Below are 20,211 nucleotides of genomic sequence, written 5' to 3' on the forward strand. Positions count from 1 at the left end.
GCAGCCTGTGAATGAAACAGTCACCAAGAGTCAAGCCAGGAGCAGTGATGGCACAAGGCAGGTCCGAGCCATGGGCTCACATCTTCGAGGATCTGGGGGAGATGCCTGCCGCCAGGGAAGAGAGTGGGTGTTAGCCTAGGATGCGGTGCACTTCACGACTGAGGGGTGAAGAGCACGCGACCCCACCTCCGGGCCCAGTGGGAGGGAACCTGGGAGGGAAAACTCTTGGGAGGCCTGCAGAGAAGCAGTGCCCTCGGGTGGAGTCAGGTCCAGGTTAGAACAAGGTGAAAGAAAGATCTGGAGAAAAGGGGAGGATCTGGCAGACCCACGGGACAGTGTCTTCTCTCTTCTAGAACTGAGCCTGCAGACTAAAGCACCCTGGCATCAGCGTAGGGAAGCCTCTGCTTTGGTGGAAGCGGCCTGTGGATAAGGAGGCCCCTTATCCAGAGGGCCTGGGATTCAGGAAATGGCAGGCAAATGCATGGATATGCATTTAGCAGGGGAACAGGGAACCCTGAGATTCTCAAGGGGGTCCTGGACTGAAAAATGGCCAAGAACCATTGGGTTAGAGGGTTTCTAACTCTCTCCCTTCTTCCTCCCTTGGTGACTTTGCTCTGATGCGCTCTTAGGCCTTCTCCTGTTGAAATCTTCCTCACCGGCATGGGCCACCTCTAATCCAAGCACCCCAGAGAAGCCTTTCCCATCTCTCCTGCATGTACACTTTGACCTTCGGTGGTCATGGGCTGGTCCATCCATCCAACCAAAGTTGATTGCTGTGTAGGTGTTCAGTCGTGTTCAACTCCTTGCAACCCCACGAACTGTAGCCCGCCAGGCTCCTCTGGCCATGGGATTCTCCAGGCAAGAATCCTGGAGTGGGTTGCCATTTCTTTCTTCAAGGCGTATATACAGAAACCAAGGAAGGGTAGGCGGTAGGTACACTGAAGCCACGCACACTTTGCATCACCTCTTCTGAGATGGTAACAGTGTTAAATGTTGTTCTTATTGTACCCTTCATTCAGAGACAGACTGCAAAGTTTCATACGGATGGTTGTAGTTCAGCGGACCTCCGAGGACAGAGCCCCAGGGTTTAAACACCTGCCAAGTACTGGATACTAGCTGAGCGCTAACAGAAATGACTCAGACCCAGGCCCTGTCCTTCCGGAGTCTGTGGGCTGGTGGGGGAGACAGATGGGCAATCTAAAACAAGAGGGGTGGACAGAAATTCAGGCAGTGGTGAGGGAGAAGAGAAGGGTAAGCACAGGCTCACACAGCAGGTGCCCGAGAGTCGTGGGCCAAGGAGTATGGGGAGAGCACCAGGGCAAAGAGAAAGTAGAGAGGTGAGGTCTGTGCAGGGAACGAGTCTCACATGAGCCTGTTAGGACACTCAGTCCACTGAATGCAGGTCCTACTCCACCATTCCTGGCTACTGACCTGCCCTTGGTGGAGACAGGGTATGGGCTGAATAAACAGTGAATGGGTAAACCCCAGGGTGTGTGTCCAGGCAAAGTCCCAGCACAAAGGGCCTCAAAAGTCAACCCCCTAGGGGCCAACCCCTAGGGGGAAGTCAACCCCCTTCCCTGGTGGTCCGGTGGCTAAGACGTCATGCTCCCAGTTCAGGGACTCTGGGTTTGATCCCTGGTCAGGGAACTAGATCCTACATGTAGCAATCAAGAGTTCACATGCCGCAACTAAGACACAGTGCAGCCAAATAAATAATTAGAAAGAAAAAAACTCAGTCCCCTTTTGAGAAGAGAAGGTCACGTGTCACATGTGCTTTGCTCATTCCTCCCAGGATTCCAGGGAAGTGCAGCCCTGCTTCTGCTGAGATACCAGTGGGAGGCTGGCGGGGCTCATCAAGGACCATATGTCACAAGTCAATGTCAGCAGCGAATGATTAACTCACACCAGGAAGAGAAGCATGGACGTTATCACAATGTACACAGCAGTGCTACAGGTGACCGCCGCGGGGCTTACCCCAGAAGAGCCAGACGCCTGGCCCATATGCCAGGCTGGGGGCCCAGGATGGGCCCGGGGGGAGCTGGACACTGACCCCCGCAGCTCATCCCACTGCAAAGGGGCCTGCCTGGATGAAAAGGAAGAGGTGGGTCCTCGAGCTAGAATGACTGGGTCTGAAGCCCGGCTCTGCTATCCAGCGGCTTTGTGACTTCAGCAAGTTACTGAAATTCTCCGAGCTGTGTTTCCTCCTCTGTAAGGAGGGGTCAGTGACAGCCCTGCCTCGGGGGACGGCCATGAAGATGAAGGGAGCTGAGAGTCAGACCAGTGCCTCACACACACTAATATAATGCAAAACTATCAGAGTTGCATCTATACCAGCCAGCATCCAGCTCTCCGTCCATAGGGATGCCGCAGGACTCCCAGGCCTTTGGAAATAAAACCTGAGGATTCATGTAGAAGACCCCAACCCCCTGTCCCATCCCGGAGCTCTGCAGCTATAGAATAGGAGCACCTCCACCTGGAAGCAGGGCCTTGACAGCCCCATCCCACACATTTAAGTACTTTGGCCATCATTGAAAGCCCTCCAGCAAGGAAAGGAGGAGACTTAAAAGACAGAACCTTGACCCCCTGAAGAGGAAGTCCAGTACCCCGAGCCTGCTCTCCACAAAGTGCAGGGTGTTCAGAGCAGTGGGGTGGACCCCCACCGCCACGCAATGATGACCCGCAGTGAGAAGCCCAGGGTCAGGCACAGCAGGCCCTCGCTGCAGCCCTCACTCCCGGTCACTCCCAGGCCTTGGCATCCCCATTTCCGCAGCTCTTCGGGACCCCAGCTCCAGCATTCCACCCTCTAACCTCCACTTCCCACCTCCCAGCTCATTCCCTGGATCACAAGACAACTTGCCAGGTGAAACCAATGAAGAAGGGCCATCAGCACCAGCCCAACTCAATGCTAGTCTGCCGAGCTCCCCCAAGTTCCTTGCCTTCTGGGTCCTTGGCCTCTTCTGTCCCCTTTTCTCAACCGGCTCTGCATCTGCTCGGTTCCCTCAGCCCAGTCCTGGCTTCCTACCCTTTCCTCTAGCCCACGGAGGGGGCCCAGCATGCCCTGAGAAGCACAGGTGTCCACCCCTTCCAGGCTGCCCCCAACAAACCTCGGCCAACCAGCCCCTACAAGGACAGTCATGCCTTAACGACCCAGGACTACCGGCGATCCCTGGACCTTTCCCGATGTGACTTTCTCCACTTCCTCATCCTTCCTCCCTCCCTCCATCCACGTGGGTCAAGCCTCAGGGCAGGAAAACAGTCGTCCAGCTCCAGTTCCTGCTGCCAGGACCCTGATGGGCACGAAGTTATCCAGGCCAGGAAGTCCCTCCCTCCTTTCTAAGAGCGGCCACCCCACCCATCACAGACCCCTCAGATGTTGACTGGAAGAAGCTGCTGTGGGTCAGGGGACCTCCAGGCTGAGACCTGGGAGGAGTTAAGGGAGCAAAGTGGGGGTGGGGAGGGGGCGACTGACCATTACCCACCGGAATCCGCTCTGGGGGTTCCTGGGGTTGACCAGGATGCAGTCCCACGTGCGGTTGGAAGAGTTCTGGAACAGAATCAGCTGCCCTTCCTCTCGGACCCGGCGGCGCGAGTGGTAGTCCTCAACAGCCACCTCCTTCACCCGGAATGGGTTCACGAACAAGTTGGTGACGCTGCTGAGGGTGTTGACCAGGCGGCCGAAGAACTGCATCCTCTGGGGGGCCGGTGGGGTGGCCCCACCACCTTCCCCCTCAGTCTGGAAGAAAATGGAGTCCTGGGTCAGCCGGGCGCGGTCTCCCATGCCCACCTCACCACACGTGGCAGCTTCCTGCATGGGCACCCCGCTGGCTCCCCACCAGCGCTGTCCCCCGGATCTGGGCCTGGAGGGACCTGGAAAGAAGGTGGGGGAAAGAAAGAGAAACAGCACTGAGTGGGACGGAAGGGAGGCTGATGGAAAGTTCCAGAGCTGCCACTGTGCACAAGCGAACAGCGCTGTCCTGCCCCCGACCCAGTTTCCCCAACAGAGACTCAGTTTCCTCATCTGCGGTGCGGGGCAGCCACGATCAGAGAAGGCGGCAGACGTGAACACACATGACAAGCGACACTTCCCTGTGCAAAGGGGGGCATGGCGGTTCTCACTCTGCAAAGTATGGAATCGACTTTTGGGAACTCAAAGAACTTGGCATGGCTCATTTCGAGTCCACAGACAAAACCAGTGTCACCTCTCTACTGGATGCCACAAAGGGACCAGAGTCACCTCACACTCCATGGGGGCCATATATCTCAGATCTTCGGTGGGGACATCCCTGCCAGTCTGGTGGTTAAGACTAAGCACTTCCGCTTCAGGGGACACAGGTTTGATCCCTGGTCAGGGTAGTTAAGATCCCACATGCCACGAGGTGCAGCCAGAAAATAAAATAAGAAATAAAACCTTCCGTGTCTGCTATCTCAGGCTTCCCTTGGAGTTCTGAGAGAACACCAAAGCACGCTCCTCAGAAATGAGCGTGACCATAAGATGCAGAAACAGTGACACAGGTTTGGGTGGAAATTTTGTTTCATACTCATAGGGTCCCAACTGTCTGGCATGGAAATTGGTCTCAGTTTGGACGACAGAATTAGATTTTAGCTTCCCAGAAAACACCCTACCCTCCTCAGGCAGTGCCACCAAATCTGGGTGGCAACTGGCTGGAGGCCGCCCTCTGCCTCTGTGCTAGGATGACACCTGGCAAAAGGGCGGGTGAGATGTAGGACATAGTGTGGGAGTCTTGGAGGAGAGTGGACACTCTGGTCTACGTGCAGACAGAGGACCAACCGCAGGCATGAAAGGAAGAGTAAGAGGCCTACAAAGAATCATCAAAAAAGGGAGGCCAGGTCAATAATAATCACCACATCAGGGGACACTAAGCACTGATGAGGTAGTAGGCCCTGAGCTAAATAAGCACTTAGTGGTCTCATTTAATTCTCACAAACTATATGAGGCAGACGGCCCAGGCACAGAGTGCAACTCTGGAGCAAAGCTGCATTCAAATCCTGTCCTCACCACCGACCCTGGGTACATTACTCACCCTCTCTAAGTCAGTTTCCTCAACCACAACATGTGGACCACAACAGTGCCTAATAACAGAACCTCAGTTCAGTTGCTCAGTTGTGTCCAACTCTTTGGGACCCCATGGACTGCAGCACACCAGGCTTCCCTGTCCATCACCAACTCCCAGAGCTTGCTCAAACTCATGTCCATTGAGTCACTGATGCCATCCAACATCTCATCCTCTGCCATCCCTTCTCCTCCCACCTCCAATCTTTCTCAGCATCAGGGTCTTTTCCAGTGAGTCAGTTCTTCACATCAGGTGGCCAAAGTATTGGAGCTTCCGCTTCAGCATCAGTCCTTCCAATGAATATTCAGGACTGATCTCCTTTAGGATTGACTGATTAGATCTCCTTGCAGTCCAAGGGCCTCTCAAGAGTCTTCTCCAGCAGCACAGATCAAAAGCATCAGTTCTTCGGCGCTCAGCCTTCTTCACAGTCCAACTCTCACATCCATACATGACCACTGAAGAAACCATGGCTTTGACTACATAGACCTTTGTTGGCAGAGAAATGTCTCTACTTCTTAATATGCTGTCTAGATTTGTCATAGCTTTTCTTCCAAGAAGTAAGCATCTTTTAATTTCATGGCTGCAGTCACCATCTGCAGAGATTTTGGAGCCCAAGAAAATAAAGTCTGTCACAGTTTCTATTGTTTCCCCATCTATTTGCTTGGTGATGGACAGGGAGGCCTGGCGTGCTGCGATTCATGGGGTTGCAAAGAGTCAGACACAACTGAGCGACTGAACTGAACTGATAGGACCAGATGCCATGATCTTCATATTTTGAATGTTGAGTTTTAAGCCAGCTTTTTCATTCTCCTCTTTCACTTTCATCAAGAGGCTCTTTAGTTCCTCTTCACTTTCTGCCATAGGGTGGTGTCACCTGCATATCTGAGGTTATTGATATTTCTCTCTGCACTCTAGATTCCAGCTTGTGCTTCATCCAGCCCAGTATTTCTCATGATGTACTCTGCATATAAGTTAAATAAGCAGGGTGACAATATTCAGCCTAGATGTACTCCTTTCCCAATTTGGAACCTGTCCTTTGTTCCATGTCAGATTTTAACTGTCTCTTCTTGACCTGTATACAGACTTCTCAGGATGCAGGTCAGGTGGTCTGGTATTCCCATCTCCTTGAGAATTTTCCAGTTTGTTGTAATCCACACAGTCAGAGGCTTTAGCATAGTCAATGAAGCAGAAATAGATGTTTTTCTCGAACTCTCTTGCTTTTTGATGACCCAACAGATGTTGACAATTTGATCTCTGGTTCCTCTGCCTTTTCTAAAACCAGCTTGAACATCTCAATTCTCAGTTCACGTACCACTGAAGCCTCACTTGAAGAATTGTGAGCATTACTTTGCTAGCATGTGAGATGAGTGCAATTGTGCGGTACTTTGAACATACTTTGGCATTGACTTTCTTTGGAATTGGAATGAAAACTGACCTTTCCAGTCCTGTGGCCACTGCTGAGTTTTTCAAATTTGCTAGCATATTAAGTGCAGCACTTTCACAGCATCATCTTTTAGGATTTGAAATAGCTCAGCTGGAATTCCATCCCCTTCACTAGCTTTGTTTATAGTGATGCTTTCTTAGACCCACTTGACTTCGCACTCCAGGATGTCTGGCTCTAGGTGAGTGACCACATCATCATGGTTTTCTAGGTCATTAAAATCTTTTTTGTATAGTTCTTCTACATATTCTTGCCACCTCTTCTTAATGTCTTCAACTTCTGTTAGGTCCTTACTATTTCAGTCCTTTATTATGCCCATCTTTGCATGAAATGTTCCCTTGGTATCTCTAATTTTCTTGAAGAGATCTCTAGTCTTCTCCATTCTATTGTTTTCTTTTATCTCTTTGCACTGATCACTTAGGAAGGCTTTCTTATCTCTCCTTGTTATTGTTTGGAACTCTGAATTCAGATGGATATATCTTTCCTTTTCTCCTTTGCCTTTTGCTTCTCTTCTTTTCTCAGCTATTTGTAAGGGCTCCCCAGACAGCCATTTTGCCTTTTTGTATTTTTTTCTTGGGGTTGGTTCTGATCACTGTCTCCTGTACAATGTTACAAACCTTAGTCCACAGTTCTTCAGGCACTCTGTCTGTCAGATCTAATCCTTTGAATCTATTTGTCACTTCCACTGCATAATCATAAGGGATTTGATTTAGGTCATACCTGAATGGTCTAGTGGTTTTCCCTACTTTCTTCAACTTAAGTCTGAATTTGGCAATAAGGAGCTCATGATCTGAGCCACAGTCAGCTCCCGGTCTTAAATAACAGAACCTGGCAGGTAGTAAATATTCAGCACTAGCCCTCTTTAGCTCCATCACCCTTCTTTTACAGATAAGGAAACTGAGGCTTACAGAACATGATTAAAGAGCTTTGAAAAGACTGTGAAGTTTTGTAACGTCTTTCCTTTTAAGATGTGTGAGCAGACTGTGAGTCAGTTTCTTCTCCTTTAACCCAAGGACAACACTCCCCGCTCCTATGTTGTAAGGATTAAATGAGCACCTTATGAGAATGCTTAGACCTATCCTATGTCAGGATCCTTCTTTCTTCCACACTCGGGAGTTGAAAGGACAGAGGAGCTGGGGCACCTACAGCCCGGGGAGCGGAGCGGGACACTAAGGACAGCCAAGGGGACTGGATTCCAAAAAAAGAACCCCCAAAATGTAGCACAAAGCACACGCATCAAAGTGCATCATAACAAGTTTTGTTTTGACACAAAATGGAAGCAACTTCAGTATCCAGCATTAGGGGAACTGTAAATTATGACATGTTTACCCTAGAGACACCACGTGGTCAGTAAAAGCTGCTACTGTGAAGGTCGTAACAACTCAGGAAAAGCATGTGGTGTTGTCATAGGCTCAGTCCACCCCACTGTGTTCTTCAGGGCTGCAAGCTCGACCTGCGAAGCCCCTGCCTCCCCCTGCAGCCTGTCCCTGTCAGTCCCCGCTGTCGGCTCCAAACTGCACACGATTCCAGAAAACAATGTTTCACACCATCTCGCCTGTCTGCATTGCTTCGTCTATGTAGAATATCTTTTGTCTCCATTTCTAGCTGGAACACTTCATAACACAAACCACATCAAGCACGTGTGTGCCTCTTTCTGTCCTCTGGCCCCGTTCCAGGACCTCTGCATATACTAATCATTTTCATCTGCACCAGCACCTGTGAAATTGCTCCCACTGTTATCCTCATTCTACACGAGACAAGCAAGAGACAGCGAGGTAAAGGCCCAAGGTCACACAGCTAGTAGGTGGAGGAGGGAAGCCCAGTTGGGCAGGCTCTGGAGACTGAGTTTCTTAAGGGCAAGTACTGGGTCTTTTCACTTCTAGACAGTCAACCATAACACAAGACTCAGCCCAGAGAAAGTGTGTTAAGACACAACTTAACTGAGTAAAAATTACGCAGAACAAACAAACAAAATTGATAGAAAACATACCAAATACTAAGGGCAGATGAGAGTATTAGGCTTATGGGCAATCTCCCCCACCTTTTTTCCAAATGGTAAAAAAAAAAAATGAGTCTATTTTTTTAAAGAAAGTAGGAGTATAGGCTGAGCCCCTGGGGCCTGCATCTGGGGAGACGGAGGGAATGTGGGGGTCAGGCCTGGCTTAGAGCAGCTGCATAGCTTCCCAGAAGGCAGGCCGAGTGCCAGGAGTGGGGCTCACTTCTGGTGAGAAGGGAGTGGGGGAGTCAGGAGCACCCAGCAGCCACGGCCCACCTGGGTTAAGGAGGAGAGTCACCGTGGAGGTCAAGCTGAATGGAGGGAAGACGCCCCACCCCCAAGGAGAGCCCCCGTCCTCAGGGTCCCAGGGTCAGTGGCAAGGGTGTCCCCCTACACACACAGACAGCAGCCTGGCCCCACAAAGGACAGACTTGGCCCTCCTCCAGTCTTCCAGGGTAGGCGTGAGGATGAAATGACACAGCGGAGGGAAAGTGGGACGCCGGCCACCGTGGGCACACAAACAGTGGCCACTGTCATCACGAGGTGGAAGAGAGGAAATGGAACACACGGGCCACATCCTGGCCCGATCGCAACAGGCCGGCCTCATTTCTGTCTCTTTCTTCCCGTCCCCACCACCTCTGACCCCAGAGCCCTGTTTCCTTCCGGTACGGCTGCAGGGACGGGCACTGGGCTGGGGAGCAGCTGCCAGTCTGTGTGTGGGGGACCCATGTGCACCCCGTCATCTCAACCTACCACCCACATCCCCAACCCCCAGCTGAACTGCCCTCCCCACCATCTTCACCTGCCCCAGAGCCTGCTTTCAAGACAGGGCTGTCAGACAAGTAACTAAATCCCTTCTTGACCTTCAAGACTCACTTTACCTGCCACCTCCTCTAAGAAACACACCTGGCACCTCCCTTCCTCCCAGCCCCAGGTACCTTCCTTCCAGCCCTGGGTACCTTCCCCCGCGCCCTACCCCACCCAGTGCATGCCCAGTGACCACTTCTCCTGGGATGGTGATAGAGAATCTGTGGGCTGGGGGGCCATCTCCTCCTTTAAATTGGTTTATCCAAGCACCTAGCATACTGTTCCTGCCTCACAGTCGGCATTTCATGAATGTTTGGTGGATGAATGAGAAGAAATGAATGAACCACCTGGAGGTCGGGGGTGGGGTAGGGGGCCCAGTCCCTCTGTGGCACCCCTCCATCCTCTCTTCTCCCCGCACAGTGGTAAAAGACCACACACCCCACTTCTCACCCATTCTGACCACAACAGAAACCTTCAGAAGCTCACCCTGGCACCAGGGGAACCTTGATGGGGCATCTGCTGGGCTTGCATCTGGAAAATTCGGTGTTTGAAGCTGAGCTCATTCATACTCCAAGCAAGGAAATGCGTCAAGCTTGCTGCTGGACCAGAGAAGCAGGGCAGCGGTCTGGGAGGTGCGTGCCAGGAGCCCTGAAGCGCCCCGGCCAGGAAGCTGACCTCACGGGACTGGCCACATGGGGGCTTCCGGAAGCACACGTGGAACTGCTCGAGTTGGAAATCGGGTTTTGCGAGCCCTGGCTGCTTATGACAGGATGTCCCGTGATTGGGACAACTGGCACAGGACAGCCTCCTGTGTGGCCGATGTCACCCCCATGCCCTGCTCTGGCTGGATGGTAGGAGAACGCAGGGTCGGATCAGAGCACCCCGCCTGTCCTGACCCCCATGGACTTCCTTCCTGCAGCGCTCACCATCTGCACCTCCCAGCGCACGAGTGCACCACCGCACACCAGCCCACGGCATGTACTCTCACGGGATCACCTCACTTTATGGCTGGCAGGGGCTTTTCACGTCTGTTAGCTGCCTCGGAGCTCACAAACACCCATGAGACAGGGGTAGTGCCATCAGGATCCCTGTCTGGCCATACTGGGTAACAAGGCCCAGGGAAAGGAAATGGGAGGTGCTGCCTGGTGGCTGGACTCATGCCTTCTTCCTCGGACTCAGGGCCCCCACGCAGTGCACAAGCACTCAGCTAGTGCACGAGGAAAGATGGGATGAAGACAGGCATCAGATCAAATGTCATTGCCACCTCCCACCAGAGCCTCTGGACCTCCAAGGCCGCCTCCAAACAAAATGTCCCTCCAAGGACATCCCAGGCAGTCCAGTGTGAAGAATCCACCTTCCAACAGAAGGGATGTGGGTTCAAACCCTGGTCAGGGACTAACTTAAGATCCCACATGTCTCAGAGCACCACCCTAGAGAGCCCAGGCACTGCAAAGAAAGATCCCGCTGCAACTAAGACCTGACGCAATCAAATAAATAAATATATATTTTTAAAAACTCCCTCCAAATGTTCCCCCTGACTCCAGCTCACTCCAGACTCTTCCATAAGCCATCAAGGAATAGCGGAGGGCTGGCTCCCCTCGCCTCACACCCAGCACCCACCCTTTCATCCAGTGCTGAGTAGCAGACACCTCACCAAGTTTTGAGATAACAAGCATTCTTCAAAACACTCATAAGAGAAGGTATGCTTCTCCCCAGGTCACACACAGCAAGCTGAGGCAAGGAGGTGATGTAATTTTCCAAAATCTGAACCTAATTCTTTGGAATCCACAGCCCCAGCTCGTAGTCCTAGAGCTGCCTTCAGGAGAAAGCCTGAATGGAACGTGGCTCAGCGAGGTTTGATGCACAGAGCCCTGTGCGCCAAAAGCTGAGGTCCTCATGGAACAGTGCGCTACCATTCATAAGACCCAAAGCAAAACGGCCTTTCCAGAATGGAAAAGGTATCTTTTTCATCCAATCTGTTTAGCTGGACAGCAAACAGCTAGAAGCAAACTGCCCAGAGCTGCTGCTGGAGCTCCCAGCACCAGAAACCCCCAGGACTTCAGGAGGTCTTTGGTCTGGTGGCGTGGTACAGGGTGACCCCTCTTACGATTCACTCTGCCTATATTTACTGAGGACCTATTCTGTGGCAGGCATTGTTACAACTGCTGAGAACACACTAGCGAACAAAACAGACACAATCCCTGCCTTCCGAGAACTTCTGTTTAGAGAGGAGAGGGGGACGACAGAGGTTGAGACGGTTGGATGGTATCACTGACATAAGTCTGAGCAAACTCCAAGAGACTGTGATGGACAGGGAGGCCTGGTGTGCTGCAGTCCTCTGCAGGCGTCGCAAAGAGTCAGACATAACTTAGCAACTGAACAACAACGTAATGAAGAAGATAAACAGGCAAAATATAGACATACTGAATTCAGAATACTGATTAGATGTCAAAAAGAAAAATAAATGAGCGAAGGAAGATAGGACGCATCCAGGTGGGGGTTAAAACTTTAGATAGAGTGAGCCAACCCTCACCAAGAACTTGACTGTGAATGAAGACTTAAAAGAAATGGGAGCAAAAGTCATATGGATATATAGGTGAAGAGTGTTCCAGGCAGAGGGAAGAGCATGTGCAAAGGCCCTGGGGCTGGACTATGCCTGGTGAGTTCCAGGAATAGCAAGGAAGCCAGTAAGGTCAAAGAGGTGACAGATGGCCAGGCAGGTACAGTGAAAGGAGAAGCTGTTACAGGGCTTGGAGCTAAGGAGTGACATTAACTCTGGCTGGATGTGGGGGGCAGAGAGGCATCAAGGATAATCTTACAGTTTTAGGCAGAGCAACTGAAAGAATACTGCCATTTCCCAAAGACGGGAAAGTGCATGAGAGGGACAGATTTTGGTGGAGGGTGAGGGACGGGATGAAAGGTATGGATTGTTGTCGTTTAGTCGCTCAGTCATGTCACTCTTGCAACCTTATGGACTGTAGCCCGCCAGGCTCCTCTGTCCACGGGATTTCCCAGGCAAAAATACTGGAAAGAGTTGCCATCTCCTCCAGATCTTCCTGACCCAGGGATCAAACCTGTGTCTCCTGCATTGGCAAGTAGATTATTTACCACTGAGCCCCACCAGGAAAGCCCAAAGGGAATGGATGGTGGTGGTGGTTTAGTTGCTAAGTCATATCTGACTATTGCGACCCCCCCAGCCTGCCAGGCTCCTCTGTCAATGGGATTTTCCAGGCAAGAATACTGGAGTGGGTTACCATTTCCTTCTCCAGGGGATCGTCCCAACCTGGGGAGTGAAACCGGGGATTGAACTGCAGGCAGATTCTTTACCGACTGAGCTACCAGGGAGGGGATGGATAGCGGAAGCTTAATACTAAATACTTGAAAGGCCTAAGTTTAAGACGCTGACAGAGCAACTATGTATGTGTCAATCATTTAGGGGAAATGTCTGTACTGGGCTAGAGATATAAATTGGGAGTTGGAGTCAGAGTAGAAACAGTACTTAAAGCTATGTCACTGAATGAGATCAGCAAAAAAAAATGAGAATGGACAAAAACAGGGGAGAGAACATTTAAGGCATAGAACAATTAAAATGCTCTCCCAGAAGTCACACTCTCCAAAGTGAAGCTCGTCTCAACATCACTAGATGCAAATCAAAACAACAATGAGGTACCATCTCACACCATTCAGAATGGCTACCATCAAAAAAATCTACAAACAATAAATGTATGTAGAAAAGTCCCACATTGTTGACTGGAGTGTAAACTGGTGCAGCCACTATGGAGAACAGTATGGTGTTTCCTTAAAAAACTAAAAACAGAACTAATATGATCAGCAATCCCACTCCTAGACACATAACTGGAGAAAGCTACATAATTCAAAAAGATACACGCATCCCAATGTTCATTGCAGCACTATTTACAATAGCCAGGTCATGGAAGCTACCTAAATGTCCATCAACAAAGGAATGGAAAAAGATGAAATGGTACATATATATACAATGGAATATTGTTACTCCACCATAAAAAAGAACAAAGTAAAGCCATTTGCAGCAAGACGGATGGACGTGGAGACTGTATACTAAGCAAGTTAGGCAGAGAAAGACAAATGTCATATGATATCATTTATATGTGCAATTGTTTTAAAAGGGCGGTACAAAGAAACTTATTTACAAGACAGAGGTAGAATCACAGATGTAGAAAACAAACTTACAGTTACCACTGTTAAGGGGAGGGGAGGGATAAACTGGGAGATTGAGATTGACATATACACACTACTATATATAAAATAGACAACTGATAAGGACCTACTGCATAGCAGAGGGAACTCTATTCAATACTCTTAAAAAAGACTGGAGATATATATATATTTATAACTGATTCACTCTGCTTTACACTTGAAACTAACACAACATTTTAATCAACTACGCATGCATGCATGCTAAGTCACTTCAGTGGTGTCGGACTCTTTGTGACCCTAGGGACTGTAGCCCACCAGGCTCCTTTGGCCATGGGATTCTCCAGGAAGAAATACTGGAATGGGTTGCCATCTCCTCCCCCAGGGGATCTTCTTGACCAGGGATCAAACCCACGTTTCTTATGTCTCCTGCATTGGCAGGCGGGTTCTTTACCACTAGCCCCATCTGGGAAGCCCAAAAATCAACTATATTCCAATACAAATTAAAAAAAAAAAAAGTGAAGCTCATAACACAATGTCTCCCCTTCACCACAGCTCCCCCTTTCTCCCTACACACACCCAGTAGATATATGTAAACACACACACAGCATTTAAATTCCCCTTTCCTCTATCTCTTGGTGATGTCATTCTGCTGAGAAGGAAATTCCCTTTGGAGGTTACTATCATTTAACAAGAAAGTAGCCCACAGAAGGGAGAAAAAGTGCCCTGGGCACTGAGACAACAGTAGGGACCCTTTCAGAGCAGAGCAATCACCCCGACTCTGGTGTTATATAAAGTACTATATTCAGACTTCAGCTCCAACCACATCAATCAGTGTGAATCAGGCAGCTCAATTGCCCAGTCTTCCTTATTATGTTAAATGGGAATAACATTGGCTAGAAGGTAGCCTAGAACATAGTAAACAGTCCACTAATATTTGTCAAATAAGTGAGGAATGAATGAATAAACGGTGAAAGAGCCTGACTCATGGCAGATGGTCAATAAACCTGCCAAATGCTAAATGAAAGACTTGTCTTTCCCTCCTTGATTTTTCATTCCATCCCTTCCCCTTTTCTGCTGATGACACAACAGCAAACCCATGCATTTGTACAGGGCCATGCTGTTTACAAAACTTTGCTTTCTACATTTTCTCAAACTTTGAACCTCATGGCAGGTTTAGGAGGGCAAGAAATACAATTCCCTGTCACAGATGAGGCAACTGAGACTCAGACAGGAAACAGCCTACAAACTCCAGGAAATTTTTAAGGCAGGGACAATAACAAAAACACTGCATTCGGCCCCAGGGTGGAGCATCTGTGTTGCCAAACCAAACCTGCCTGACATCCTGTTGGGTGGGTAACAGGGCAGGTGAGGGAAAGACTCAGAAGTTTAGAGGAAGGGAAGGTATTTGTTTTCGGGGTCATGTGAGTAGTCCATTAAAAAAAAAAAAAGGGCACAGATCCCTGTTCCACACCCACTGGCCTGCCTGTTGCAGTCACACGGTCACAAAGGTCACACACTTTCCGTCACCAGCTTCCAAGTCACCGGTGGGCACAGGAGGTGGGCACAGGTTTGGGGGATAGGGAGAACTCTGGGGTAACAGGCTAGGGGAAAGGAGGGAGCATGCGGGGAAAGCAGGCAGGGATGAAGTCTGGAGGCACATAGGAGACAATAAGCAGGGAACAGCAGGAGGTCAGAAGGGGGCTGCATGATGGAGCACAGGGAGAGACGGATACAGAAGAGAGGTGAGGTGGGGAATCGGGTAGGAACACACTGAGGCGGACAGATCAGAGCACTTAGAAAGGCACAGGAAGTAAACTGGGGACAATGAATGGGAACCAAGCTGAAAACTGGGAGCACCAAGAGACACTGAGAGTCGAGGGATGAAGGGAAGGGGTTGATTCAGGCAGGAAGTGAGGGATAGAGAAGAGAAGCACAGGGAAGACGCACTGAGAGGGGGTACCCAGGGTCGGGCCTGCGTTCCTGAGGGAACACACAGGTTAAGAGACGAGACGAAAGCGCTCACAGGATGGGAGTTGGGGACGGTCGGGCATCAAAGGATGGAAGCTGGAGGCACTAAGGGGACAATTATGGTTAATGGAGGACAGGCCTCAGAATCGGTGAACAAAGCGGGGGGCTCTAAGGACTGTCCCGATGGAGCCCAAGGAGTCTGGGGCGTAGAGGAGGTTTGGGAAAGGGCTCCCCAATCCCTGGCCCCGCCTTCCCAGCGCCGTCACTCACCTCGGCTGACTCAGCACTTCGGCTTCCTTCCACTTCCGCAAACAGACGGGCCCAGGCCACGTGACAACCCGGCCACTGCTCTCCGCCAATCACCGAAGCCTGTGCTTCGCGAGCGCAAGGCGGGGGGCGGGTCTCCGCCATGTTTTATAACTGCCCAATGGAAGGGGCTCCCACCGCCGAGGGAGGCCGGGCTTTGAGCTGGAGCCAATCCTCGGCGGCGGGGCGTGGTCACGTCTGTGAGAGGAGGAAGGTCCGCGTGACGGCGCCGGGGCAGACATGTTAACGTTGGGCGAGAGGCTCAGTGTTCTCCACCCTACGCCTCGTGAAACGATCAGAGGCCTGAAGGCTGAACGTGACTTAAACTACGGCTCGTAAAGATAAAAATAAAACCAGCAAAGATGTGCAGGGCATAACAAGCAGGATACTGCTTTGATCTTGCCATGTTCCTCCAAGCTAAGATTGCCAAATTTAGCAAATGGATTAAATTGGGGTGTATAAGCAAAAAAATACTAGGTATAGTTATGCTTAAAAAATTGTTCCTTGGTTGTTCCTGGCAGCGCTGCCCCAAGACAATCTGAGGAAATATCTCAGCGCTTTTAGTAGAAACTTGGGCAAATGAAAGCTATGATAAACCCAGACAGCATATTAGAAAGCAGAGACATTACTTTGCCAACAAAGGTTTGTCTAGTCAAAGCTATGGTTTTTCCAGTAGTCATGTATGAATGTGAGAGTTGGACCATAAAGAAAGCTGAGCACCGAAGAATTGATGCTTTTGAACTGTGGTGATGGAGAAGACTCTTGAGAGTCCCTTGGACCGCAAGGAGATCATAAAGGAAGTCAGTCCTGAATATTCATTGGAAGGACTGATGCCGAAGCTGAAGCTCCAATACTTTGGCCACCTGACGGGAAGAACTGACTCACTGGGAAAAGACCCTGATGCTGGGAAAGACTGAAGCCTGAAGGAGACAGGGACAACAGAGGATAAGATGGTTGGATGGCATCAGCAACTCGAATGGACACGAATTTGAGCAAGCTCCCTGAGTTGGTGATGAACAGGGAAGCCTGGCATTGGAACCATGGGGATGCAAAGAGTTGGACATGACTGAGCGACTGAACCGAGCTGGGCAGATGACTTGGTCTCTGCGAACTCCTCATCGGAGAAGTGAGCACAGGGTTATAGTGATGACTAGAAATAAGTAAGACCCGGTGCCTGCACAGTACTGGGATTTCAATAAATGACAGTTGTTATGATTAGTAATGCTGAGAATGCTTTAAAAAGAAGGGAGGAGACTGGAGTTTAGTCACAGTTCTGCTTCTGACTGAATAGATCGTGTCTCCTCTCCAGCCTGCCAGGCATAGTTGGACAAGTTTTCTTCCCTAGATCAACTCTAGATCGAGATGAATTCTCCAAACTGCTCTCTGTTGGCATGGGAAAAGTGATTGCTGTTTGGTATTCCCTGTGAATAGAAAAATATTTCTGCCTGTCTGTCCCAAGATATTAGTTCCCGGACTGGGGGCTGCGAATGCAACGGGGACAATATTTGGTTAAGAATCCAGACAAGTTAATAAGACTAAGGACAGTAACTACTATTTGTACAGAGCTTTACCAGTTACAAAGTAACGTGACTTCATATCCATCATCTGGAGGATATAGTTACTCTTGTTCCTATTTCAGAGGTGAAGAAACTGGTCTCTTAAACTAGGATTAAAATGTTGTTCAGAAGTGTTAGCTTTGAGTTGAGAGAATGGGAAGAAGACTCAGAATTCTGAATAAAAATATCTTGCCCTCCACACCCCAAACAATTGACGTTAAAATGATGGTTATCAGGGAGCTTGCAAAAGGTTGGGTGTTCCACCTACTGCTGAGCAGTCTGACCTGAGAAACCTCATAGGTTCAACAGGATGGGTCCCATTCTTCAGCAAATATGCTCCTGTACTCAAGGTGAGTCTACAAGGCAGGTTTGGCAACACAGACACACAGCTGAATCTGAAATGCAGAAAAGGCAAAGAGAGAGAGATCAGTCATCCAGATCAATCTTCAGAAACACTCTAAGATCCACTAAAGAAATTAATAAAATAGAGTCGAAAGAAAGTAATAAATAGAAGAAAATGATAGAATATGTTCAACGCCTGATGAAATTGAGTGCCCCTCCCATAAGGTATTTTGGTGAAAACTGTTAAATGAGTGGATTTAGCAAGAGATGAAGAAGAAGGAGTCAGTAGGTAGCATTGAGTGAGCAAGCAGTGGAAAGGGAGGGGCTAGTAATACGGAACCCTTTGGGTTTCTGCTGGATTTTGCATTGGAGCAGTTCAAGTCAAAGAGCTTTTCTGAGGGGCTGACTAGGTGCAGCTAAAATCACCCCAGAACCCAAGGGGTCGACCGAGTACCCTCCCTCAGGTTGAAATTAGCTAGCATGCTCACAGTGCAGTTTTACACTTTTAACTTGTTTGATCCTCACAACAATCCTGAGAAATAATCCTATTATCTCTAATAGACGGAGAAACCAAGATTCTGTGTGGGGAGATGATTTACAGAGTTGCATGTGCATAAGAAGCAGATCTAGAATCAAGACCTGTCTTGACTTTTCTTTCCCTAAACTGTAGGAGGACCCACTGTGTGTCAGGCAGTGTTCTTGGTGCTGAGGAAATCATAGTGAAAACAGTAGACTAAAATCCCTGCTCTCACAGTGAGCACAGTTGCAGGGAAAGATAGACAATGATCAAGCGACAGAAGTCAGGCATAAGAGTGTGTTTTGCCAAAATCTTTGGGTGAAGTGTCATGATATTAGCATCTTTCCGAAAACCTAGTGCGTTGAATCTGGGGTTTGTACATGAGTGCCTTTGTACTTTTCCTTCCATTTTCTGTGTGTTAGAACATTTTTATAATTAAAGAGTTGGGAAAAAATACAGTGTGTTAGAGGGTGACAAATGCTATGGGGTAAAAGCAAGGAGGGGAGACAGAGAGGATTAGAGTTTTAGAAGAGTGGCCAGGGAAGGCCTGATTGAGAAAGGAAACATTTAAATGAAAGCCTGAGGGAGGGGTTTCTGTGGTGGTCCAGTGATTAAGACTCAGTGCTCCCAATGCAAGGGACCTGGGTTCGATCCCTGGTCAGGGAACTAGATCCTGCATGCCTCAACTAAGACCTGAGTGCAGCCAAATAGTTCAGTTCAGTCGCTCAGTCATGTCTTACTCTTTGCAACCCCATGGACTGCAGCATGCCAGGCTTCCCTGTCCATCACAAACTCCCGGAGCTTGCTTAAACTCATGTCCAAGTAAATAATGCCAAATAAATGAATGTGTAAAACAAAAACCTGAATGAAATGAGGGAGCAAGCCCTGTAATAACCCAGGAGAGAATGTTCTAGATGGAGGGAGCAGCAAGAGCAAAGGCCTTGAGGCAGAAGTTTCCCACATTCTACAAGGTGTAGCCCCTCCCCCCCAAAAAAACACAGAACAGCAACTTGGAGGGAAAAGAGCCATCACAGAGTGAGGTGCGGGCAGCCATCCCCATTGTGAGGACAGGAACCTGAGTCCACCTGGGGGTTATTCTGGAAGCTCGATGAAGAAAGTGGGATCTCTCATATTCAGAGAAATGTAAATTTAAATAAGATAATGTCATTTGCCTAGAAAATTCAGTTCAGTCGCTCAGTCGTGTCCAACTCTTTGGACTGCAGCATGCCAGGTTTCCCTGTCCATCACCAACTCAGGGAGCTTGCTCAAACTCATGTCCATCAAGTCACTGATGCCATCCAACCATCTCATCCTCTGTTGTCCCCTTCTCCTCCCTCCTTCAATCTTTCCCAGCATCAGTGAGTCAGTTCTTCCCATCAGGTGGCCAAAGTATTGGAGCTTCAGCTTCGGCATCAGTCCTTCCAATGAATATTCAGGACTGATTTCCTTTAGGATCTCCTTGCCGTCCAAGGGACTCTCAAGAGTCTTCTCCAACACCACAGTTCAAAAGCATCAATTCTTCGGTGCTCAGCTTTCTTTATGGTCCAACTCTCACATTCATACATGACTACTGGAAAAACCATAGCTTTGACTAGACAGACTTTTGTTGGCAAAGTAATGTCTCTACTTTTTAATATGCTGTCTAGGTTGGTCATAGCTTTTCTTCCAAGGAGCGAACGTCTTTTAATTTCATGGCTGCAGTCACCATCTGCAGTGATTTTGGAGCCCAAGAAAATAGTCTGTCACTGTTTCTGTTGTTTCCCCATCTATCTGCCATGAAGTTATGGGACCGGATGCCATGATCTTCAGCTTTTGAATGTTGAGTTTTAAGCCAACTTTTTTATTCTCCTCTTTCACTTTCATCAACAGGCTCTTTATTTCCTCTTTGCTTTCTGCCTTAAGAGTGGTGTTATCTGCATATCTGAGGTTATTGATATTTCTCTCTACAATCTTGATTCCAGCCTGTGCTTCATCCAGCCCAGCATTTCGAATGATATACTCTGCATATAAGTTAAATAAGCAGTGTGACA

General features: G+C 49.2%; 1 protein-coding gene across 5 annotated transcripts in view; it reads right to left on the reverse strand.

Moving 5' to 3' along the window:
• PLA2G6 (phospholipase A2 group VI) overlaps nucleotides 1-15,791 on the reverse strand; it is a 56,611-nt gene extending 40,820 nt beyond the window's left edge. For 3 of the 5 annotated variants that reach the window (XM_052639438.1, XM_052639435.1, XM_052639439.1), the window contains exons 1-2: nucleotides 15,731-15,778; nucleotides 3,480-3,867 (exon numbers count right to left, since the gene is read on the reverse strand). In XM_052639438.1, the coding sequence (XP_052495398.1) occupies nucleotides 3,480-3,811 (332 nt within the window). In that variant the 5' untranslated portion in view covers nucleotides 3,812-3,867; nucleotides 15,731-15,778. Of the gene's footprint in view, nucleotides 1-3,479; nucleotides 3,868-15,730 lie in introns of all 5 variants that reach the window. The other 2 variants (XM_052639437.1, XM_052639436.1) reach the window with 2 other exon arrangements.
• Nucleotides 15,792-20,211: the final 4,420 nt, after the last annotated feature.

Source organism: Budorcas taxicolor, chromosome 5, assembly GCF_023091745.1.
Source record: "Budorcas taxicolor isolate Tak-1 chromosome 5, Takin1.1, whole genome shotgun sequence".
NCBI lineage: Eukaryota > Metazoa > Chordata > Mammalia > Artiodactyla > Bovidae > Budorcas > Budorcas taxicolor.